The sequence below is a fragment of the Cordyceps militaris genome (assembly GCF_000225605.1).
Source record: "Cordyceps militaris CM01 unplaced genomic scaffold CCM_S00002, whole genome shotgun sequence".
Classification (NCBI taxonomy): Eukaryota; Fungi; Ascomycota; class Sordariomycetes; order Hypocreales; family Cordycipitaceae; genus Cordyceps; species Cordyceps militaris.
In genome coordinates this window covers 3,278,507-3,303,079 of record NW_006271970.1, presented here as the reverse complement: position 1 = coordinate 3,303,079, position 24,573 = coordinate 3,278,507, and the positions used below count along the sequence as shown (strand labels likewise).

General features: G+C 50.5%; 7 protein-coding genes across 7 annotated transcripts; 2 read left to right on the top strand and 5 right to left on the bottom strand.

Moving 5' to 3' along the window:
• Window positions 1-163: 163 nt before the first annotated feature.
• CCM_02972 (uncharacterized protein) lies at window positions 164-973 on the bottom strand (the record flags this gene model as incomplete). Its single annotated transcript, XM_006668124.1, has 2 exons — window positions 164-727; window positions 869-973. The coding sequence occupies 2 exons, from the start codon at window positions 971-973 to the stop codon at window positions 164-166; spliced, it is 669 nt and encodes a 222-aa protein (XP_006668187.1).
• Window positions 974-2,047: 1,074 nt separating this feature from the next.
• Window positions 2,048-3,615, bottom strand: CCM_02971 (3-phytase B precursor; the record flags this gene model as incomplete). Its single annotated transcript, XM_006668123.1, has 2 exons — window positions 2,048-3,344; window positions 3,443-3,615. The coding sequence occupies 2 exons, from the start codon at window positions 3,613-3,615 to the stop codon at window positions 2,048-2,050; spliced, it is 1,470 nt and encodes a 489-aa protein (XP_006668186.1).
• A 920-nt stretch (window positions 3,616-4,535) lies between these two features.
• Window positions 4,536-5,965, bottom strand: CCM_02970 (uncharacterized protein; the record flags this gene model as incomplete). The annotated part of the gene is made up of 2 exons (XM_006668122.1): window positions 4,536-5,101; window positions 5,161-5,965. The coding sequence occupies 2 exons, from the start codon at window positions 5,963-5,965 to the stop codon at window positions 4,536-4,538; spliced, it is 1,371 nt and encodes a 456-aa protein (XP_006668185.1).
• A 2,206-nt stretch (window positions 5,966-8,171) lies between these two features.
• CCM_02969 (Flavin-containing monooxygenase FMO) lies at window positions 8,172-9,678 on the bottom strand (the record flags this gene model as incomplete). Its single annotated transcript, XM_006668121.1, has 2 exons — window positions 8,172-9,483; window positions 9,539-9,678. The coding sequence occupies 2 exons, from the start codon at window positions 9,676-9,678 to the stop codon at window positions 8,172-8,174; spliced, it is 1,452 nt and encodes a 483-aa protein (XP_006668184.1).
• Window positions 9,679-10,296: 618 nt separating this feature from the next.
• Window positions 10,297-11,803, top strand: CCM_02968 (Major facilitator superfamily transporter; the record flags this gene model as incomplete). The annotated part of the gene is made up of 5 exons (XM_006668120.1): window positions 10,297-10,448; window positions 10,505-10,703; window positions 10,760-11,012; window positions 11,121-11,421; window positions 11,488-11,803. 5 exons carry the CDS (start codon window positions 10,297-10,299, stop codon window positions 11,801-11,803), a joined length of 1,221 nt encoding a protein of 406 aa, XP_006668183.1.
• A 1,022-nt stretch (window positions 11,804-12,825) lies between these two features.
• On the top strand, window positions 12,826-16,273 carry CCM_02967 (ribosome biogenesis protein Urb1; the record flags this gene model as incomplete). The annotated part of the gene is made up of 2 exons (XM_006668119.1): window positions 12,826-12,982; window positions 13,047-16,273. The coding sequence occupies 2 exons, from the start codon at window positions 12,826-12,828 to the stop codon at window positions 16,271-16,273; spliced, it is 3,384 nt and encodes a 1,127-aa protein (XP_006668182.1).
• Window positions 16,274-16,921: 648 nt separating this feature from the next.
• Window positions 16,922-23,074, bottom strand: CCM_02966 (chitin synthase; the record flags this gene model as incomplete). The annotated part of the gene is made up of 5 exons (XM_006668118.1): window positions 16,922-18,077; window positions 18,129-22,199; window positions 22,264-22,601; window positions 22,712-22,777; window positions 22,895-23,074. The coding sequence occupies 5 exons, from the start codon at window positions 23,072-23,074 to the stop codon at window positions 16,922-16,924; spliced, it is 5,811 nt and encodes a 1,936-aa protein (XP_006668181.1).
• Between the last annotated feature and the right edge of the window lie 1,499 nt (window positions 23,075-24,573).

Below are 24,573 nucleotides of genomic sequence, written 5' to 3'. Positions count from 1 at the left end.
TCTTGCTAAAAGGTTCCCAGATCCAAGGGCAAATAGAAACAAACGCAGCCAAGCAAAAAAAAAAAACGCGAAAGCATCATCAAAATGTACATGTCTGGTTAAGCCCGCTTTTCGTCCCACTCAAGCTTTCCAAAGCAGAGCGCACCACACTAAAGTTATAAAGTTATACATTCTCCTTGAACACCGAGTGACGTGAGGGGCTGCCGCTCTTCTGTCCGTTGTCGATTGGCCGGGGGCTGACGCCGCGTAGGCTGTCAGCGTGGTCGTCGTCAAAGGGGTTGTTGCCGTGGGGGCCGCGGCCGGGGCTTCGCGAGGGCTGGCGACCCCTCTCGAGGTCAATCTCATCCTCGTCGCGCTCACGGCCAGGCGTGGCGGCCAGGTTCATGTTGTAGCTGCTGCCGCCGCCGTGGTACTCGGTGCTGGTACGGCCAGCCCCGCCAGCCCCGCGTGCCGTCAGCTCCTCCTCAAAGTAGCCGTATGTATCGGCCTCTGTGCCGACGCGCGTGTCCCAGGCCTCGTCGGGGTCCAGGGCGCGGTGGGCGCCTCGCGCGGCGCCGCGGTTGGAGGGCTCGTACGCGCCGGCGGCGGACCGGTTGTTGCGATTCTTAAACTTGCGGACCTGGTCGCTGAACCAGCCCTTGACACCACCGGGCGCGGGCTGAGGTGGCCCGTAGGGCGTGTCTCGTTTCTTCCAGGGGAGGTATGACGAGATGCTCGGCGTAGGGAGCTGGGAAGAGGGGCGCGTTAGCCATCATGGGAAGACAAAAGGTCAAGGCGCTCGTGCGACGGGTATGTATCCTCCGAGAGAAGCCCGGCAGAGGTACAGGTGCCGCTTTGCTACAAAATAAAAGACAGTAGTGACACTTACGCCGAGTCTGCGTGCGCGGTACTGCGTGAAAACAATCCATCCCACTACCGCCACCAGGGCGACCACGACAATGGCAATGATGATGCCACCTGCCACCGACACCATTGTTGCCGGAAATGGCGGGTGAATGTGTCAACAAGGTTATTTCCTTTGTCGGTCGATGCTTGATATTTGGAAGAACCGCGGGATGAATGACGATGAGGCGTTTTCGATAGCGATGGACGTCGCGCGAATGCCAAACTACCTAGGTAGCTCTTAGTTGCCCAGTGGGCGGGCACAAAGATGCTGATGCTGTCGCCGTCCGCGTGTCACAGTGATTCTCTGCACGAAATGGCGCGGTAGTGGCTGCGCCGGTCAAGCCTTGTTGGTATCGTCTTTTGCGCGTAAAGATGCAAACTCTGTGTGCGTTTCCGTTGATGTTTCGTTTAAAAGTGGCCGGGGGATGAGGCAGGTGAAGGAGCTGGTGGGTGGCGTGGCCGCGACTCAATAAAAGTGTACGGATTAATACGGAGTAGTACCTTCCTTGCTTATTTTGTTGCCTTGCTTGTGGGCTGACGTAGGTCGCCAACTTGTACCTGGTACTTGCCTTGATGCTGCGGGCGCCTCTGATTTGCGCCTACATGTAGTTACTCTCGCTCATACTACCGAGGTGTGTCTTCCCATCCACCTAGACTACGACCAACAAACATATACTTTTCTCTACCGAGCAGCCAGGCGGAATAATATCCGATTGTCAAATGGCAACAACGACTTGACCGCCGTGTCATTGCCAGGAGCTAGCTTGGGAGCCTCTTTTTACAGCGGAGCCCGCTAAAAGTCTCCAGCGACAGCCTTGTCAGGCGCGCCCATTAATCATTAATTCATTATTTATTAGTACCCCTACAGCGCGGTCACAAAAGTCTGTAGGTACCCAGGTACCTCCTTGGTGACATTCTATATTCTTCAGGACCAGGTGCAAAGAGGCCACCTTACGCAGCGTTTCAGGCTCCAGCATAACCACAAAGAAACATCGCTCCATCTAATAACTGCCGACAGGGAGAGGCTGTGATGCAATGTTCTATTGATTGGTGCCTAAACTAATAATAACCCTTCTAGTTTAATAATAAAAATAAAAATAATCCGCCTTCCAAGCTAATGCATTCCTTACGTATCTTCATTGTGGCTCAGGCTCACTCATCATCAACAACGACTCCATTCACCGCCGCTCGTGGCAAACGACATGGACTTGACAAACTTGTCCACGGTGCAGCGCCCCAGCTTATCCGCGTCGCATCCGTGTAGCGGTACCACGCGGTCGTTGAGGAGGATGCGTACCAGCTCCTCGTCGCTACCGCCGCATTGCATCTTCTCCACGTACATGCGCGCCCCAAAAGGCACGGCGCGCGAGGCCGAGTACCCGCCCAGCTGCTCCGGCGACTCGCGCTTCGTCGTCGACAGCTTCTCTGTGCCCTCGAACAGACGCAGCGCCGTAAACACCGTCATCATGCCGTTGTCGTGGCTAAAGTCAGCGTACAGTTTGCGGTCCAGCGGAAACGTCTCCGGTGACGCGTCTAGCGTCGAGTTGGTCGACGTATGGTCCTCCACCGGCTTGCCCGTGAGCCGCGCGACGAGCTCATTGACGAAGCCGACGCCCTGGGACGAGGCGAGGTCACGGCCGGGTCCGTACACGTACCACTTCTCCAGCGACTGGTAGTAATCGTAGTTTTGCCACTCATCCTCGGAAAAGGCGCGGCAAAACGGAGACAGTGCCAGCTCGGGTGAAGCGACCGTCTCAAAGGGGCAGAGTTCCATAAAGTAGACGGTACTGTCAGTGTCAAATTTGGCTCCGGGAAGCATCTTGCTCAGTCTCTTCTGCACTGGAGGCACCCAGATATCCTTCCACTCCTTCTGCTTCGCGCTGCCCTCCTTTTTGCCAGGGCCGTCTTCGAACAACTTGCAGTTGCCGTGCTCCAGAGTGTTGTTGTATCCCTCTTCCTCGGGGATAACAAGGACGCGCGAGGCGAAGTCGTCGCCGTCACGGCCTTGGGCTCCATAGTAGCCGTGCGTAAAGTTTTGCGCCGACATGATGACGCGCCCAGACCCTGAGGCTCTGACAAACGGCTCCGTCTCCGAGGCCAAGTCCTTGTAGCGGTTGTAGAAGAGCTTGCCCGATTCGACCATTTCAGCCTCACCATACAGGGACAGATCATCCGGAATAAGGTTGTACTTGTAATCTTTCAAGAACTCGAATCCTTGCGTGTATTTGGTGATGGAGTCCTGCAACTCCTTGACGACGGCTGCATACTTGACCCCTTTATCAGCAGACGGTCCGCGGGAACCGTGTCGCGACAAGATTTGAGCAAATGTCACTTTGCATTCGGACGGGGTTGCGGGATCGACCTCGGACGGCGCAGGGGCCCAGGGTGAATATTGTCCCCAGGTGCCGAGCGAACCTGAGCAGGTCGCCTTCTTGGTGCAGCATGTAGAAGCATGGCCCCTGTTCGAATGACCTCATTAGCACGGGTTCGAGGTATTCGCAAGGCGATTGAAAGGGTTCTTGGGGTGCGATGAAGAGCACGAGAATGAAGGACATACCCTACGGCAAGGAAGAGAGCCGCGGCGATCAAAGTTGAGCCCATTGCGAACTTGACGAGTGTCTTTGGCCGTCTGTTTGCTACAGAGTCGCCAGGCGCGTTGTTCGGCACATCACCCGGCTCGTCGCCGTGGACGGCCGAGTACTTGTAGTTCCTGTCGCGCTTACTATCCATAATGTGCGTCGAAAAGTGCCGAGAACCAACAGCCAGCACCGGTTTCCACACGTGCGTTGTGATAGAGCCCGGGTTGGAGGCTTTTGTGGGTGCTATGCAAGCAGCAGACGCAAGCACTTGCAGAGGTTCGGTCGCTGAGAAGAGGAAAGCACGGCAATAAGCAGACGATTAGAAAAGGGTCGGGAGATTGGTTGTGGGCGCTCTTGTCGTAACTAGTTTCGTCACTCGACAAAATAATGAGTGAAGAAGGATAGTTGGGAAACAATGGTGTATATGGTGAAAAAAGCAACGAGGTACCTAATTATTAAGGCAGTTGGGAAAATCATGGCGCTGATGGAACTCGGGTTTCAAAGGCGTGGATGCCGCCATGACTTGGCTCCAGTAAACCAGCTCACCAGCTGTCCAGCTCTTGTCGAGGCTGGCAACTTGGTCCGATGCTACCTCTCTTTCCTCTTGGCCTGCATCCAACATCAATGCTTGTCCTTTCACATCTGGCCCACGTTGTGACAGCTCGTGCATCGACTGGTTGAGTGGTTCTCAGCTCATTATCGGTCAGGCTTTCAATGGATGCCCCCCGTTCTACTCGCTAAGAAACAGCGCTGTATTCAACGCTACAGTAAGACTAACTACACTACCTAACATTGTCCAACCAGTCCTGGTTACCTGTTCAAGTACAAGATCGCCAATTAGCAGCAACATTGCCAGAAAACTGTTGCTATTTCGGCTCGAATATTGCATATTGCAATACATACATAGTATACCCTCCTGGCGCATTGCCCGAATGCGCTCATCCTCCCCTGACACAAAACAATATCTCCATTCTATCCCGCCCAGCCATTACCAAAAGTGTATGGGGTATAATCTCGCAGTTTTTCGGTTCTCTTCAAACGTATCTCTATGTCGTCGTCAAACCCTGATACTTAGAGGGCGACGCCAACGCTCATCGACAGCCCCTTTGCGTCTTGCCCAAACGTCGCGCAACGCTCAACGGGTAACTCGCGAGGGGTTGTTGGCAAATAAGAGGAGTGAACGCTTTGTGCCTCGCTATTGCCCCCGTCACGGCTACTTGAAAGTGAGTGCAGGGACTCGTAGCTAATGTGGGCTCCGTTGACAGGTACACACTGATATAACTCATTCGTCTGCTTGATGGGCCGCGGATTGTTCCCAACACTATCCAAACTGATCTTTCGTGGTGGTATTGGGAACACGAAGCCGGATAACCCCTCGGAAAATGGCTTCTTCTTTCGCAAGGGCGGCCGTAGAACCAGCGGCAGTGGCGCCATGGCCTTGGCCTTGTCCTTACCCTCAAGTGCTGGTGGCGGCCGTCGTTGATAGCGTCTAGTGCCTTGTGTGAGGCCTGCCTCATCTGTTGTGTATGCTGAAGTGGCAGTCCCTGTAGGCAATCCGTCAGCCTCGCCGTGGAGTCGCTCCGCAAACGACGGGGCTGATGGAGGCAGCGCTGGGATTGATGGCATGGGTTCCAAATCTGTGTAGAGATAAATTAAAAGGTCATTCGGCCGGGGTTTTGCAGTTGTAAATAATTACCGGGTATCAATGTTCGAGCGAGCGAGTCAGACGAATGCGCACTCGACGGCCGGCTTGGAGTATACATGCTCTGCCTCTCCATAACGTCCTCAATTTTCTTCTGCAGCCTTTCTACTTCCTGCATTGCATTGGCTACCTGGTCTCTTATAGCCTCAACATCGGGTGAAGTATGTGATCTTAACCGCGCTGCCTGCCTCGAGGTCGTAGTTGTGCAGGTCAGCGACTTTGGGCTGGAGTTCCCATCGCTCACATCAGGCGAATGTGACGAGACGCGGAACAACAACGGCATGCTTCTCTGGGAATGTAGCACTGCGATGCGCTGCGACTCTTCTCTTGCATATGCTGGTGGAGGTGAGGGTCCAATGAATGGAAGCTCGAGCTGAGGCAGGAGAGGGCTCTGCCTTGTGTATATGCTGAGCTCAAGCGGCTCAAAAGGGGGGACACTCTCACGTCGATAATCCGACTCCCAATCCTGCTCCGACGCCGATGGATGAGGAAACTGTAGAAACTCTTGCGCCTGCGGTGCGCGGCGTGTCTCGATAGGATTCATGCTCAGAGGCATAGCCGGGAAGGCGTGTCGAGACCCAGATGTCAAATGTCGAAAATCGGTCGGGGCAGATATCAACATTTTTTGCGACGAGGCATCGGACTGATTGCGCTGTCGCCCCAAGCCCCCGAGTTTCGACCATTGGCCCTTCGAAGTCGATGCCGTTCTAGAATGCCTGGACGACGATTCTGTCGACGACCGGCCAAAGAAAAGGCGGGCTGGGGGCTCTGGCTGGTCGGCAATGACAGCTGTAGACATTTTTTTCTCGACTTGAAAAGGACGTATTAATACAACGCTATGAAAGTAATAAGAATGGCGAGGCGTTCAATAAAGAATTGAACAGAATGGGGCGGGTTGTGGTATAAAACGGTCGGCAAACTCACCTTGATTCTGGGGTTGATTGTGGAATGTAAGTGGGATGCAACACCATGACAACCACGACGGCGATGCTGTGACATGGGCAGCGGGCGATTCCCTCATGCTACAATCAGGTCTCCTAACGTCATACTTTTCTCCCAAAGAAGCCGAGTTGCAATGGCGAGAGGATTAGGCCAAAGTATATACTGTTGATCCCTGCAGAGACGTTTTGTGATGGAGGTCACTGTGGGTGATTGAGGATGAAGGGGCTACGGCAATCTGGCGACGGCGCCATAATGAGGAACCAGCGATCGGGTCTCTTGGAGTGAAAAGCGAATGACCCAGTAAGAAAAAATACAACGGAAAAATAAACCTCGTCATTTGAGTCTAATGACGGATCCATCTTGGTTGTCGTCTGTAACGAAGACGGGCACCACCATTGGTGGCGACTGACTAGAGACATGACAGAGAACCTTGAAAGGGACAGCGTTGATAGGTTGTCGAGGACGATGCGGCGAACCAGTCGGACAGCTGGATAGGGTATCCGGCAGCAATTGGTGCCCAGCGGTAACAAGTCGCTAGAGGCTGGCTTGGCTGGGCTCCGGGCTGGGTCGACGACGGCGCGCGCCACACCCCAATCACTCCAATGTCGCGACCCACTGCTTCTGGTCAGACGGTCATTGTTGCAGAGCGAATCGATGACTTGCATCCCGCCTCGTCCGGACGCTGCGACCCAACGGGTCCATTCGTCGACACCGTCGCGGGCCAGGGTGGTCGCGTGGCCAAGGGTGCGCAACCTGTCATGCAGCATCCAGCCATCAACGCGGTTTGCAGAAGATAAACTTTGGCTCGTCTTGCCGTTGCCGTTTCGAGTCAGCGACGGAGCGATTGTGTTTGGCTTTCGGCTTTTTACCCACGACATATTTTCTCACTCGCATCGGGCTTGCGTGAACATGGGTCTTGGCAGCGCCGAAGTATAATTTTTTTGGGGCCCCTTGGCCGTTCATGTGTAATGTGTAGGTATATGCAAGTGTTGTCTGTCATGGTACGAACCGCGCTCGTACCCAGGTCGAACAAGATGTATTCGGGGCTGCCGCCAACGTTAGCACGGTGAATACGACCAGCGATGATGCAACAGAGCAAAAAAGTGGCGCGGATTGTTCCCGTGAGCCCCGCGGATGGCATTTCTCTCTTAGTTACTGCAACCCCGTTGGAGAGGGTGTCGTGATGATTCATCGCGTTTGCCGGGAGATTCTGGGGGATACCACGTTGTAGAACATGTCTCGGGTCAGAAGATAGATTCACACAAGTCACTCTGCAGCGACAGGGGGGCTCTTCTTTAGCCTGCAAGCATGTGAAAGGCTGTCCACCAACGGGCGACGACAATAGGGTCCAAGCCTCGCTGCTTGTCTCAGTTTACGGAGAGAATAGAGAATGTGTGGTGGATGTGAGGGCGAAAAACGGCGAGGGGCAGACCTACAGGATGGTGGGCAGCCAAGCACCCTCTATTACAAGGTACCTACCAACCTACCTACTTAGGTACCTATGTATGTAGGTAGTTACAAGTGCCAGCAAACACCTGCCGGTAAATTGATTTTTAAAAGGGCTGCATCACGGGGTTAAAAAGATGCTTGCAAGGTTGGGTCATGAATCCTGCTAGATTTCTTTCAGGGGCAAACTATTAATAACTTTAAGCTGTCCGTCCAAAGGCATCTCCGAATTCTCATGCTCACAGCGCAACCATCTAGACCAATGATTGGCCGCCTAGCCATAGAATGTCTTTCTTTCTTCTTGCAAACTATTGTTAAATTTGACACATTTACTTAGAATATTCACTTGCTAACACGACGCATCACAGAATTGGAACGGTTCAGAGATGTAGTTAATTGGTGGTCGCTACGAATGCTTAGCTCGGCTCAATCCCCGTGTTAATTAATACGTGTTACTTACTGCCAGGCTTCATTCCTTGTCGCAGCTTATTGCTTCGTCGCCATGATTAAAAGTTCATGTAATTTTTCTCTTCTAATACCACTTCGTAATATAGTCAAAATGGCATTGTCTAGTACTGTAGTACAACCGAGACACCAATCATGTAAGTGCTCTTCCATCAGAGGCGAGATCTTCGCTCTTCGGCCCCTATCGGTTTCTTCTGTTCTTTTCCCCGATATTCTGCATTCAATCGTCGCCAGAGCCTCTTCCGACGTTCGTGACCCTCTAAAAACGCGCGGAACCACTCCCGTCTAAACGGCGGCAACACCCTTCCTACACCTTCGCCAGCACCTGCGAGTTCTCTTAGATTCTCGAAATAGTCCTCAAAGTCGGGAAACACAAGCGCAAACTTGGGCCCATCTCCTCGGGCCTTGATTCTATCCGCCTCCCACCGGCGCATTTCCTCCAGAGGCGGAAGTGTGGCTCGGCCAGCCAAAAGACGAGCCGCAAACACGGCTTGCCACTCAAAGACTTTGAACGTCAAGCCAGCATTCACAGCGCCAACGAATAGTAGCGTAGGGTCCCCTTGCCAGACCACGTGTTGGTAGAGATCCGGCACTCGATTGTTGCGGATTGGCACTCCTGGCAGGAAAGGCAGTGTCCAGCTGTAGCCAGTTCCAAAGATGATGTGGTCGACGTCGGAGACTGAATTGCCATCGATGAAATGGACATTCCGACCCTCAACACGGTCAATTGACGGGTGATTCTCAATTAGAGGATGATTGAAAGCTTCGTCTCCAAAATATCCGTTGAGAGCGTGTCCAATGGTGACGGCGTGAACAGGACCCTCGGCGACTTGGGCAAGATCAAAGGCCAGGTCACCCGCCGAAACTGATGCTCCCACTACCACAACCCGTTTTCCTTTGTACGAATGATTGCCTCGAAAGTGCTTACTGTGTACAACACTCCCTGGGCGCAATTTTTGAAGCTGTTCCAACCCCGGAATGGCGGGGATATAAGGAACAGAGTAATGTCCTGTAGCGACAACTACAGCATCAAAATGTTCGGTCCACCAATAGTCTCGAATTATGCCGTCTTTGCGAAGAACAAGCCTCCATTCTCCGTTGATCTTCTCCGCCCGTTCGACCGTTGTGCTGTACGAGACATAGTCCTGATAACCGTTCCTTTCCACCAGACTTGTAATGTAGTCACGCATCACGCGCCAGTGTCTGAACGGTGTGTCCTTTCCATGAAGCGCGATTGACCGTTCACTTTGCTCCAGCGGTATGGGCTCCTGGCTGAATTCCATTGGAAGCGAATCAATATTGGTCTCGAGGCATGGGTACACTGACGACTCGGTGAACCGCGGCTGGTTAGACTTGGAAGTCAATGCCGGTAGCTGCGCCGGTACGGGTAGTGGTATGTCGGCAGTGCGTCTCGCGAGGGCATCGAGGTTCGTCTCTGCGGGTGGCGGGGAAGTGTCGCCTATCCTTGGGTGGCACGGTAAGCTTTTGTGCTCTCACGGGTGTGAGAGTGCATACACACCAGCATCCTCCCGGACCTTCGCGACGTTCGAATACCCTTATAATGTCAAACGTTTTTTCGCGAGCCAGAGCATCTATTGTGATGGCCCCAGCAGGACCGACACCAATCACGGCCACGCGCTTGATCGTAGTTCGAGACATGGCTACATCATAGGACAGGAATTGTGGAAGAGCGGACAAGTGCCGAGGACGCAGACCTATATAGCGATGAAGAGCGGAGTATTAATTTCAACAATCTCTTGCCAAGTGCATTATTCTGTCGACTGGTTTTTGTATGGCGGTGCAAGCGCACGTCACCCAAATCGTCAATCACGCAATCACCTTGTCTACATTGCCAAGCATAATTCAAGCAACCAGCATAGTATAGATTCAAGTTTGTGGCTGAATTATCTGTTCTACTATTGCAAATTGCCGTTTTTCTTTCTTTTTGAACTAGTTATTTCACAAGACGCTCTTGGTGTACCACTTGCACGTCAAGCGAGTCGTCGATCACGCAATCACTTTATCTACGCTGCCGATTTCGAAGCAATGAAGCCAGTAGTCGGTATAATCTTGTATATAATAAAAATGAATTCCTTAGTTTAAGCTTAGCGATAACAAAGGATAACCTTGATAACCTTAAAACTCGCCACACCGTAATTCTCGACCCTGCTTGGCCGCAAAGGTTCTTGAAGGCTCCGCAGGGTTCATGAAACCTCACACACCACTTTAAATTGAGTCGCAGACGAAGAATATATTCTTGATATCTCATCAACTACCATGGATAGCGAAAAACACATTACCAGCGCTTCGCAGAGTGACTCGTCTGGACTCTGGGAGACACCAAAGTCGCCAGACGAGCAGTACCGCGCCGACAGTCCTTCTCCATCCATTGAACATGACTTTAAACTGGAAAAAACAGCACGTCGCAAGTAACTACCCCCTTGAAATCCGAAGACTTTACTCGCAGCTACTAAATATTGCGCAGGGTCGACTTCTCTGTCTTGCTGATTCTCTTCCTCGGGCTTCTGCTCTTCCAGCTGGATCGCATGAATCTTGCCAGTGCACTGACAGGCGGCTTTGCAAAAGACATCTCAATAGATCAGAGCACCGTCAATCTCGGCAACCAATTGATGTTTATGGGCACTGTGGTGCTTGAGATTCCGTGCAACATGATTCTCCAACGAGTAAGGCACAGCCAAAGCCTCAAATTTCTGGTTAAAAATTAACGTGTCATCTGAAGCTGGGTCCTAGAAAGTGGATTGCCGCCCAAGTCTTTGCATTCGGTCTCACGGCAACAATGCAGGTTTTTGTGAAGAACCGGGCCGGCTTCCTAGCTGTTCGTTTGTTCCTTGGCTTCGCAGAGGCCGGTTACATTCCCGGTGCTATATATACCCTTTCTACATGGTATACCCCGAGTGAGCTGGCCAAGAAGGTTGCCATTTTCTTTTTCGGCATGTTTGGCGGTAATGCCGTTAGTCCGCTCCTTGCATCTGGTATACTCCGGTTAGATGGCGTGCGAGGCCTTCGCGGGTGGCAGTGGCTATTTCTACGTAAAACATATTATCCTCTTTGTTGTGTGCTCCGGCTGACACTTTGCATAGTTGAGGGGCTATTTACGATTTTGGTCTCGTTCATCATTGTTCTGTGCCTGCCGCACAGCGTTGACGAATCATCACCGCTCGTGGGACCGGGTATCATTCAACTTTCTGGAGCCGAAAAGGACTTATTGAAGAGCCGGCTGGTCGCAGAAAAGGGGTCTCAGGAAGACGACGAGGAGAAGATGGACTGGCGACTTATCTGGAGCGTTATTTCACATTATCGCCGCTGGCCAACATACGTATCGGCCTTTTGCGTCTTTTCCACGTGGTCCCCACTGACAACTTACACGCCATCCATCATCATGTAAGTTGAAGGCAGAAAATGCACTGCAATGGACTGTTATTCGCTGACAACTGCCTTGTCGTGTAGGGCTCTCGGGTTTGGGCGCGTAGAAGCTAATGCTCTCGCGGCCGTCGGCGCGTTCCTAGCCATTGCAGTGGTGTTCTTCTTCGCGTTCATCAGCGATAGGACCAATCTCCGCGGCGGCACAGTCATTTCCGCGCAGGTTTGCTACCTTGTTTGCGTTGTCGTGGCCCGGCAGGTACATCCAGTGGTAGGCCGGTGGTCGCGTTGGGGTTTGTGGACGGCGGTCAATGGCTTTGCAGTTGGCTACCACCCGGTATCGAATACTTGGCTGCAGCTGAATTGCCGCGACAGGCGAGAGCGTAGTATTGCCATTGCGTAAGTGCTGCTGACGAGAAGAAGAAACGACGTTATCTTGCTTTTGGGATAGATACTAACGTTGGCACGCCATCTCCTGCAGCATGTGGGTAATGTCATCCATTAGTGGTTTGATGGTTGGAACACAGTACTTTCAAGCAGGAGACTCTCCGTTGTAAGTTGTTCACTCATTTGTCAGGATTCTAGCCATCTCATGTAGCTGACGCGTTTGTTACAGTTACCAAACGGGTCTACGGACCATCATCACCATGATTGCTATTGGTATCATTTTCGCAGCTTTTCAGATTGGCGTTTACGTAGTACACAATCGCCGAGTGGCGAGTAAAGGGGATGGGGCTTCTATGAGAGGAAAAGCAATTATCTATACACCGTAGAAGTATAACTAGGTTCTGTAAGTTGGAGTAGAGAGTTGCCAGAATGATCACAGGACTCTCGAATTTGCTGCATCTCCGTTTTATGAATACGTTGTACCAAACTCTTTTCGCAAATCGTCCTGGTTCGGAATTACTGCTCCTGAGTGAGCTAGATGTTGCAATAATTGCAATCTACAACTTTTGGCCTATTACGGATAGAGGTAAGGATACAACTTGGAATTAGGCAGTGCCGGCTGTACGAAGCGCTTGTGTAGGGTAGGTAAATAGGTACATGAGGTTATGAGCCAGCGACAATACACTGCTGTCATACCCAGTACTTGACTTGGAGGGGCAAAATGGACGGGTTTATAGGGCTCTCAATAAGAATAAATCAAAGAAAAAAATCAGTTACAATCTCTTTTTGCCCATTAATTTATTCTACACCCTTCTTTTCCTCCTTTCTTATTTATACCATAATCAATGAGCTGAGGTACTTCCATGGGCAGCCTGGCAACCTCAGGGCCTAGCATTTCGCCTTGGCCCATCCTGGCAGGTGGGACGGCGGTGGCTTGGGGCAGTATCTCAAAATTCTGGGATGCTTCCAAACTTTTGGCCATGATCCATCTCCAAGTCTGGCGGCGACCTCACGCACGACACTTCATGCCCCGCTACAATGGGTAAACGGGCTTCAGGGACCAGTGAAGGCGCTGCCGCTTATAATAAGCGCCAAAAGACATATCATGATGTCCCAACCGGCGAGGATGTCTACGACAGCGACCAGCTGAGAAGACTGCTTTCCTTTGACCAGAACATGCGAACTGCACGACATGGTATGCTCGCCTCCCCGGCTACACCCGCCCAGCAGGGCTTTTTTGTTCTAACCATTATTCTTAGGCCTTCAGTCTTTCAAGAAGCTCCTCGACGAAACCAATTCTACAGAAGCCGATAGCCAAGGCAAAATTGCCATCATCCGTGGCTATCTGAAGTCTGTCCAACCGCGGGAGACTGGCGAGGATGCAGTCTTCCTCAACGATGTCATGGAGATGTGGTCCTTTGCCTCCCAAGTCAACGATGATGGCGTCATGTCAGCCGTCGCCGTTGTCTTGGCCCTACTGCTCCATTTCATTTCCAACAACCTCGACTTGGTGCCCTTTGGTCTCGGCATTTGCCAAACCCTTTTGCAGGAGCGCCAGCTGAAATCGGTGTCGCGTAACCTCTCTGCAGAGAAAGGAAAGGGCTTCATCATTTCCCCGACTCTCCGACTACTACGCGAAGCCGTTTGCCTCGATGGTGGTGCTTTTGCCAAGCGCATTTTTCGCGCCCGAGCATCCACATTCGCATCCCTCGGCCGAAATCTCGAGATAACACACTTTGGCGATGGCCCAGAAGATGTCCGCAAAGCTTCTGTTCGTACCAATTCTGTCCGTTTCTTCTTGGTCTGCCTGAAATTTCTCAACGCAGATGGGAGAAAAGAGCTTCTCGCCCAAAAGGATCTCTTGTCGCATGTCACTTTCATGATGAAGAACGACCCTCCATATCTGGTCTCAGAAATCATATCATCGCTCAAGACCTCCGTTCTCATGGAACAAAAGATTCCGCGCGATACAAAGTTCAGAAGCTTCAACACAAAAACTCTGATGCGCTTCCTCGGACTATATACGTATACCAACGCCTCCGCTCCCCAAGAGGAGGTCGACGAAGTCATTGAGAAGGCCCACCAATTTCTCGTATACGCATGTACAAATTCCGCAGCCGGTGTGCTCTATCCATCCAAGGGTCTATATCCAAAGCAATCGGAGGAGGAGAAATCAATGTCGCGACACGCCAGTCTAGCAAAGTCCGATGGTAATCTCTGGGCTGACAAGTTCCGCGATGGCGTCCCCGTCTTCAACTTTGTTCTTTCCGAGTTCGCCAGCAAACTTCGCCCCTGGTCGAATATCAGGCACAATGAGCTCCTCGTCGCTATATTCCAGGCAGCCCCAGAGCTTATTGCCGACTACTTCTTCAACAACCAATCGTTTACTTTTGAGCCAAAACTGTCAATGACGTGGATTGGCTATGCCGCATTTCTCTTCAACACCATGACTATACCCCTACCTCCAGCCTTCGGCGATGCTTCTCTATACGCAAATACCCCTCCTCCTACTTCCATTCTCCTTGACAACATTATTCCTCAACCTATCAATCAAAAGGTTCTCATCCGTTGCTTGTCTCCAAAATCCAATCTCACTTCTTTTTTCGCCACGAGAATCCTCGTTCAAGCGCTTGAAAAGCTTGCCACTGCTCTGAAGATGCACGAGGACGGCGGAAGAAAAACGAAGCAAATATGGACAGATGCGTCAAGGAGATTAATAGACTCATTCTGCCGAAGAATACCGGACATGAAAGAGGTGGTACGATGCTACAAGTCTATCCCCGCCGAAAACGTGTTGCATAAAACTCTCGTCAGTCGTTTACTACGACTCTACTACGAAGTGGTGCCGAGGGTGGCACTCGCTGCCAATTTTGATGTCTCTCCATTTTTTGTCGAAGTTCTAAGGAGCATTCAGCATCAGAGTGACGACCCAAGCACTGCCGCATATGCTGTCATGGAACTGAAGAATCTCGTGTCAATCGCGAGCTATTCTCCGGGTATGCGATGGTTTGCCAAGACAGACATCAGTGAAACCGGAAAGGGTTACTCGGCGTTCACATCATTACTACAAGTACTGTGCGAAAGTTATGATACTGCTCCCTTGGCTCAGCTGCAGTCCGTGCTTGCTGATGTAGCAATTGAGAACCAGCTTGTGGCGAAGAACACGAGACTGGCTGCTCTACTGCGTGCCCTGCGATGTGTTGCCTCTGATTCGAAGGCTGCAAATATCCCTTGGGCATACTTGGACAACTGCATCACGAGATGCGCTGGCACACCTATCAAGTACCTGGAGCAGATTGTGACACTGCCTGAAAATGGGCAATTTAGTCTGTTAAATATTGTCTTGCAAGAGCAATTGTCCTTTGCCCTCGACGGAGCTCAACCGTCGACGATAGCCGAGATTGGGAAATTCCTTTCTCTGTACTTTAACGCTTTGAGCCTCACCGAGGAAAGCAAAAGGCATCTCGAACAAAGCTATGCCAAGATTTGCGAGCAAATTTCAGCAACAGAGGCTACCAAGATGGCCAGCCTGGGGGGAAAATCAGAGAAGAAGTCCCTGCAGCGCATCACCATTGAAGAAGAGCCAGAGTCGAGCGACTCGACCCAGGCCAGCGTCCAGCCAGGTGTCATGGTCGATGAAGCTCGATTGGAAGAAATGCTGCATCAGCCTTTTCTCCCCGAAGAAGACAACAGCGCACTCGTCAAATGGCCCGCGAAAAATGTGGAAGATTTGGTGGAAGACGGCCTCGCCGCTGGGCTCGTTAAGCTGCTCGCCTCTCCACACATCCACATCCGCAAAGAGGCGCTCACCAACATCCTCAAGATGGCGGCCAAGGTCGACGCTTCGTCGTATGAGGAGAAGAAGCAGGTCTGGCTGCTTCTCTCGGAGCTCGCCGAGTCGAGCAAACCCCACGTCGACGCTGGGCCTATTCCATCCTCGTTTGTCTCCTTTGCCACACACAGCCTCGAGGTCCTCAAGAACCCTCTGCACCCGCTGTACCCCAAGATCAACGCCTTCCTCACCCGCAGCCCCGTCTGGCCGCGCGAGAAGCTGCCCATGGCGCACGACATCCTCCACGGCGAGCCCGGCGAGGATGACAAGTACTACACGGAGCTGGCCTGGCTGCTGGCGCACCTGCTCGACAGCCTGCGCACGCCCGCGGACCTCGGCGTCTTTCATCGCAAGCGCTGGTTCGAAAAGGTGCTTGCCCTCGCCGCCAACCCGTACCTGCGCGCCAACCTGCGCACCCGCATCCTCCGCATCGTCTACCGCGCCACCTGCATCGACGGCGGCAGCACCACGCTCATCACCCGCTTCGGTGTCGTGAGTTGGCTCGACGGCCAGCGAGCTGCCTGCGCGTTGCCCGACGACGCCGCCGTCTACGCCGCGCTCATGCGCAGGACCTGGGAAACGTGCGACCAGGGCCGTGTGACGGCGTGGAGCAAAGGCGGCATTCAAAAGCTCTTGGGAACGATTTTGGGTTAAATACACGGTGCAGTAAATGGCGTTTTTGGAGGGGTTACAAAAGTGTGGGAATCATCTCTATATAATAGCAGATGAATGGATGGGCATGTATCAGATAGATAGATGCAATGAAGACTTGCACCAAATCGCAGGAGCTTACCACGTAAAACACGTATTAGATATGTAGTTGGTACTATGCTCTAAAGCTCCAAAAAGAATACAATTTCAAAATACAAAAGCCTAGAGGAAATGAAAATGAGACGCGTTTCAAACATTGAAAGATCAAAGAAAATAGATGAGAAAAACTCCTTTTGTTCTCCCAATCACGCGCGCCTTTGTCAGAGACTAGACTAGACCTGTGGCACTACTTTCCCAATGGTAATCCAGAGATTACGCATATATGCATACCACCAAAAATTGCAAGAAACACACCAGATATAAAAAAAAATGGCAGATGATTGTTGAGAGGGGAGGGGGCGTTTCCAATGCCAAGATGCACTCAACGTCCTCCCTTGGTCCACGTAGGAAATTATTTGTATAATAGAAAATGAGCCGCCTCTGCTGTGTATCGACATGCGGCACGTATATAACACGTGGGTATTCCAAATAAGAGTTGTTTTTGTTGTCAGGCCATCATAACAAAAATGAAAAGGGGTATCGTTAGCCTCTTTACAGCTGGCCGGAAAGGAGAGCCTCGGTAGCACTGTTGATGTACTGTCTCTTGGCATCAAGAGGAACATCGAAGCGACGCTCGAGCTCTTGCTTGATGCCCTTCTTTGTGACAGTCATCAGGTCTGCTGTCTTGAGAATTTCGCGAATTTCAGCCAACAGAGCATCGTCGCTGGGTAGACCAACCATGTCGTCTGGAGAGAAGAACTGCGAACCGCCATAGGAGCTCATGCGGTTGCCACCCATCTCAGAGTGAGCCAACGACATGCGAGACATGGTGCGAGGATCATGCGACATTTGGGGTATGGCTGGTACCAGGCCTGTCGTGGAACCAGGGCGGCTAATGTAACCGTACTCGGAAACGTGAGGATGCGCCTTGGTAGCATAGCTGTAGCCAGAGACTTCGGAGCGCGCATCGTCGCGAGAGGTTTGAGTCTCCCAGAGCTCGGCCTGATAGTCCTCCCATCTCTTGCGGGGAATGGAGCTTGGGTCGAACTTGCCCTCGTCGGAAACAACGACCTTCTTGCCCCTCTCGCCAGCCACGACACGAGTGTTGCCCCAGGCAAAGTCATCCATGTTCCAGAAAGCGTACAGGGGAAGGCCAAAGCTAAAGACAGGAATGGCAAGGATATACAGAATCATCCAACCAACCATTTCCCACTTGCGGCGCAGGATGAAAATGACGGCCTGGAGACCATAGATGACACCCAGAAGAATGAATGCGGTCACTGGTACAACACTGGTGTTCTGGATGACCAGGACAATCAGGTAGACAATATAAGCGAGGGTGACGGGTTGGACAATGGTGCTGAGCAAGTCGATAAAGACGACAAAGCGCATACTGAAACAGCAGAAGCCACAGAGTTGGGCCATGGGAATCAGCTCCACGAGATTGTGGACAGTAGAGTTGATCCAACGACGACGCTGCGAGAGGAAGACTTTCCAGGAATCAGGAGCAATAGTCCAAGCATGAGCAGTGAAGATGTACTTTGTCTTGTACTTGTTGTGATACTTGAGGAGCAAGGTCGTGAGATAACGATCCTCACCGAGGTGCAGCAGGTTCTTCATGTGCAGAGTGTCGACACGAATTGTTGAGTAGTCTTCCACAATCTCGCGGCTCACGAAAAGTGGCTTGCCAGTCTCCGCAGCTCGAATTCTGTACATGGAGAAACAACCAGGCAAACAAGTGACGGAACCAAAGAGGGACTCGAATGCCTTGGAAAGATTGTGCGAAATATAGTACTCATAGACCTGAATCATGGTGATGAAGGAGGACTTGGCGTTGGTCAGAGCAGTTTCACCGCAAACCGCAATCAGGCGCGTGTCATCAATGAAGGCAGACACCATACGGCTCGCAGAATCGGGGGCAACGACAGTATCAGCATCAATCTGCAGCATGAACTCGTAAAAGGTGGGGTTGACGCCGATGATGTTGCGAATTTGGTGGTACATTTCAAGTTCCATGGGACTCATAGCAAGGTTGTAGTGGACGCGGTTGAGGAAGCGCATAATAATCATCTGCGAGTCGCGCTTGCCACGGTTACCGGGGCGGCCAACCTCGGAAGGTTTGCCAACCTTGACAACTACCATAAAGGGAACAATGTGACCTTGAACCTCATAGAGACCAGAATAAACTTTGCCCATGTTGTGCTGCTTCAGACCTTCGCCAAGTGACTCGAAGCTCAAAGGCTCAGGATCCACGGTATCAGCGACTCCGAGAATATCGAGGACGATACGAGGCGTAGGGCGATCGTTTCCTTGACCGATAATCATACCGTCACAAATAATGACCAAGAGCTTGCGCTTATCATCATACTTCATTCTTGCAGCAGAGTCGATGGCACGGCGTAGAGAGTCCTCGTCCTCAGTATAGGCAGGAATTTGGCAGATGACGAATTTGTCAAGATTCTCGGGTACGCTCTTACCACCAAACTGCAAAGCAGCTAGGAACTTGAAGGCAATGACGGAAACCAGGACAATAGTGACGGCAAGGACCAAGTATGTGGCCAGCTGGCAACGGACCGAGTTTCGAGTGTCGACATCACCAACGTAGAAGAGGTTATCGAGGCAGGTCTTCATTCTTTGGCGTAGCGCCGCATCCATGGCCAAGGTGTTCCAATATTTTGTCATGTCTGAGCCAGACTGGATCTGAAACATTTGGACAACGTCGTCGGACATGAAATTTGCCAAGGACGGGTCATCGGGAGGCGACTCTCCAGGTTTAGCAATAAGTCGGCGGCCGCCAGCCATGTAGGTGGTGAGATCGTAAACACGGCCGCCAATGATTCCAATCTTTTGCTGCTTCTCATTTAGTGTCTTCACATATTTGGGTGTGTACCCGATATTGCCTTTCTTGAAAAGGGCACGCAGCATGGTCATCTGCTCAAAGTACCAATCGGGGCGGGTATCGTTGGTGTAGTAGCGGAAATCATGGTACTTGGCGTTGAGGTCTTGGGTGCTGATGAGCGCAGGGGAAATGCCGGTGAAGTTGGTGTTCTTGTAGTCAAGTGTGACTTCGGGGCTGACAGAGCCGTCTTTGCCCTGGCAGAGAGCGCTGACTTGAATTGGGAAGAGGGAGCTAATATCCAGGCCGGCATAGTTGGTGAGAAGTTTGGGGTTAAGGTAGGGCGGGTAATGATGAGGAGTGTAGGAAGCCAAATCGAAAACATTTCCACGAATAGAAACGAGAGCACCCTTGCTACCAGACTTGCCATTGTATGAGGACAATTCTGACGGGCTGTACACATATTGCTTGGGACAGATGAGGAGAGGAAAGACGACGATGAAGAAAGCTGCAACCAGACAAAGAAACCAAATGAGAAAGTTGATGGCAACTTTTTCACGCCACGCCATGCGAACATCTTTGCGTGGCATACGACCAATCCAGCGAATGAGGAAATCCGGGATGAACCAAGTCAGCAAGTAGACAAGAAATACCCATCGCTTGCGGCTCGCACTGTCCTTGTACTCTTCAACTTCGATCAGGTCCTTCTCATTGCCTCGCTCGGCCATCTGCTCACGAGTATCAAAATTCTTAAACATGTCACCACCACCAATGGCAGAGACACCAGCTTCTGACCGAGTGTCATCGCCCGCGGCAAAGTATCCACTCTTAGTCTTTTCGCCAGCGTACATGAGGGGAGTGTTGCCACCAGAAACAAGCTGCTCCTTGGAGGCGATAAAGGGGTTGCGTTCAGGGGCACCATAGCTTTCGCCATCGGCCGAGATACCGCGGCGGGCAGGGCCGTTGGCGCTAAGATGGGCAACCTCCATCCAGCATCGTTCGCTAAGGAACACACCAGTGGAGCCAATTTGCACCTCATTGCCCGGCCAGCGCCTCTCTTCAATAACGATTTCAGCGCGCTCACGCTCGCTACCAACGAGAATGGTCTCTGTATCAATGAGCCCAAGGAGCTCGCCAAATGGCAGGAACAGACTAAAATCGGCGGAGCGCAGGCGTTGGCTGATTTCTGCGATACCAAACGTCTGAACCTGAGTCCTGACACACTTGCTATCAAACTGATTGGCAATGCGTCGGTCGTTGGGTTTCAAGCAGAACATGAAGTAGACGTTGGTGCCGGGGTCGGTGACGGCCTTCTGAACGTTGTCCAGAGATGAGAGAAATTGGCCTGAAGCACCCTGATCTAAACCAGTGGCAGTCGCGGCGCGACGCGAATCCTTTTCACGAGCGTTGTCGAGTTGCTCTAGACGATCGAGGGCGTCCTGCTGCTGCTGCTGGCGGCGGGAACCTGGCGGGCGAGCTCTAGTGCCCTTGCGAGACATGACGCTGGGGGCACGGGTAGGCTTGGAGCTGACCGACGCTTGCATAACAGTGGTCTTTTCATTGGGATGGGTCACAGTTTGGAGGGCATCCTGTCCAAACAGGCGCGCGACAAACTCGCTCTTGGTTGTGTTGACCATGTTGAGCAGATCACCAGAAATGAGCTCACCGTTCTCCTCAATGAGGCCTTTAACAGGGTAGTCGACTTCGCCGGCAAAGTGCTTAACAGTGAAGGTAGCAGCCGTGTTTTCGGTCATGAAGTTGCTCCCGGGCAGCTTGGCCGTGGCAGAGCCAATTTCAATAGCGGCATTCTTGCCCTCGAAGCGCTTGCGGAAGCTCTCGAGAAGCTGCATGTCGGTACGGTTGCGGCGGGTTTGGTCGTCGAGAATGCTCAGGAGGCCATTGCCAGATTTGAGCAGACCCTTGACCGCATCAGAGTTGTCAAAGTAGGAGGTGGGGGCAACGCTGACTTCCTCGGACTCGAGCATTTCGGCTTTGCGGTCGAAGAAGTTGTGAAGGGTAACATTGTAGAGGGCCTCAGTAGCAGCGTTGTTGAGAAGCTGGTCAAGCACAGATCTAGTAGAGCTTTGCTGGACGAAACCAGGGAAGTCGACAATGGAAATGGTGTTTGCAATAGACTCCTCGGGGGCACACAGGCGCTGGTTGGCGGATTCCATGATCCAGGCAACGAGCAAGGCATAGAGGGTTCTAGCGAGCTCGTTGGCATGAGCGCGAGCGCCGGTTGGGTCAAGCATGACGGTGACTCGCTCCTTTTGGATCATCTTGGTCTTGTAGCCTAGGGTGGTTTGCAGATCATTGGCGTTGATTCCGAGGAATGCAGCGACAATGGCAAGAACATCCTTATTCTTGACCGCGGTGAAGGAGTTGCCACCTTCGTGGGAGAAGCCACCGCTGTCACCACCGGTGACACTAGTATCGTTGGTGTTTTCGAATTCAAGCTGGCCAATGTGGAGAATGGCAGCAAGTATCTGGCAAATCTCGGCGATATCGTTGCGAGGAAATTCAAGCTTCTTGAGGGCAGTCTTGAAAAGCTGGAAGCCATCGGCATCATTGATGCCGACCTTGAGCTGTGTGGGGTGACCAAGATATTTCCAACGGGTGGCGCCGGCAACGGGGGAGTCGTCAAGGCCAAGATGGGTCCTTTCGGCGGCACTTGTTCCGGCCAGAAGGTAGTAGAGGGCATGGAAATTGCGTTCACCAGTAGGAACATCTGTGATTCGGCTTCTTTCCAGTCTGTGGTCAAGGAGCTTACCACCAATGAGGATGGGGTTGGTTGTGGAAGAAGTGTCGTATTGCAGCTCGTAAAAGAGGCCCGACTTGGAAGCAGTTGGGGTGGTGGCGGTCTTTGTCGTCGTGAGGGTATCGAAAACGTAGGCGGCGAGAGAAAGTTTGCTGGAGAGGGGGGTCGATGACTTGTTGAGCAGGGCGGTAAGGAGATGTGAGCGGATAGTGGACTTGCCAGAGCCGGATTCACCACTATAGGCATGCAGGTTAGCATCTTGGGGGGCAATTCGTATAGATTTGATGGACAATTTCCTACAGGAATACGACGGCCTGGTTTTCGGAGCGATGGCCGAGTCTCAGCCAGGCACGGTCGGCCATGTCCTCAGCACCGGCCATGGCGCTTCCTTCTTTGCCGCCATCGGGGCCCTTGGAGGACGAGGTATAGGTGTTGAGGCAGACGAGAGCGTGTGAAGATAGTCGAGCAGTCGGGTGGGCGACATGGAAACGACTAGCGAGATGGGCGGTGATGTGCGTATCGGACTGAAGATGAGTCGGCAGGGAGGGCAGGGAGTCCTGCGTGTGCGCGCCTCCGCCGAGATTCAGCATATGGGAAGCCATGTTGGGCGAGCAGCCAGAAATTGGCACTCGGGGAGACTAGGCGAGGCTCTCGATGATGCGAACGATAGTCGGGTGAGGATTGTAGGAGAAGAAAGAAGTAGGATCCGGATGAAGGCCGGTTTCGTGTACTGGGGCGTGTTGCGTACAACGATAGGGTGTCTGAAACAAAGCGTCGGTTGCCAGGCGTGTAGAAGCGAGAGGAAGCCCGAGACCTGTGCAAAGCAAGAGATGCGGTAGGAGACAGGGCTAAGAGCAGGAAACGAGGGTCAGAAGAAAAGGGAGCAGAGAAAGCAAAACTGCCCCGCGGAAGGGATTGAAGCTGAGCAGACAGGAATCGAGGGGATGGTGTTGTGATGACCAAAGCAAAAATAAAAAGATTCCAGGTTTTGTGCAGACAGGCAGGAACCTGACGGGGGCGGGCGGGCAGTCGTCCAGCCAGACGGGCCAGCAAACACTGAGAACAAATCGGGGGCGGCGGACGGTACCCGCTCAACCGCTACAGAGTACATGAGTTTGGTATACCAAATTAAGCAGCGCGACAGGGGACAGGGGACAGGGGAGATGGCGGCGCGACGGGCAAGCCAGGCCGCCAGCGCAACGAGTTCTTGAGGCTTGACCTCGTGTTAGCTTGCGCTAGAGCCCAGGGGGGGGGTCTTTGAAGTCTTTGAATGGAGTCTGATGGGACGCGATGGAGGGGGTCACAAAGGGTTACAAAGGGGGGGCGTATGTACTCTTACTCCCTGTAGTACCAGGTAGGTACCTAGCTACATTAGTAGGCATGCAACGGAAGTGCCCGAGTCCGGCCAATACACCGAGGGTACAGATCAAGCGAGGTTAGGGAGGATACCTCATTAGAGTATAGAGTAATAATTTTCTAGCCCTATACTTAGGTAAGTTTTTATCTCCTTAATATATTACTAATTCCTTTCTTTTTCTCTCTCTTATAAGCTTTAGGAATTTATTAAAAATAATATTATACTATATTAAATTATTAAAAAAATATTAAAAGATTATTAAAGTATTATTAAAATAATATAAATTTATTATATTATATTATACTATATTTATATACTAATTAAGCCTTACTTATATTAAGTATAAAATAAGAAAAGATAGTAAAAAATAGCTTAATCTCTTTATATTTATAAAAAAAGTAAATAATATTTTATTAATTTACTATTAATTTATTAATAAAATATAAGATAATATTATTTAAATCTTAGCTAATAAAGTTTTTTATTATATTTAGTTTAATAATAGTATAATATATTTTTTAATAAGTTATTATTAATATATTAATAATATATTATTAACTTATTATTAATAAAATACTATTTAACTATTAAATAATCTTTAAAATTATATTAAAAATACCTATTAAGCTAATATTAATAAAGTATATATTAACTTTACTTTTATATAAAAGTTAATAAATTTAATTAGTATATTATTTATAATATATTTATAATAATATATTAATTAAATAATAAATTATTATTAAAAAGTTATATCTTTTATAAAGAAAAAATAAAAGATTAGTCTATTATTCTTATTAAATTTAAAAAGTATATAGTAAGTTTATTTATAATTAATTAATAATATATTATTAATATATTATAAAGTTAAAAAGTAAGAAAAAGGCTATTAAGCCTAAGTCTAAGTTTAAGGGGTCTTAAGAATCTTCTAGCTCTTTAGAGGATAAGGTTAAGCTAATAGATATTACCTTACTTCCTTTACTATAAACTAAGGTAAGTTATTACTAATATATTAATAATATATTATTAATATATTAATAGACTAATAATATTAAGTAAATAAAAGCTAAGAATAATATTATTAAGGCTAAAAAAGATTATAAGGTATATATAGTTACTTAAATTAGTAAGTTATATATAATCTATTATTAATATATTACTAATATATTATTAGTATACTTTCTATATATACCTACTAATAATACTATATATAAGGTTTAATTTTATTATATTATAATAGTTAAATCTTAAAA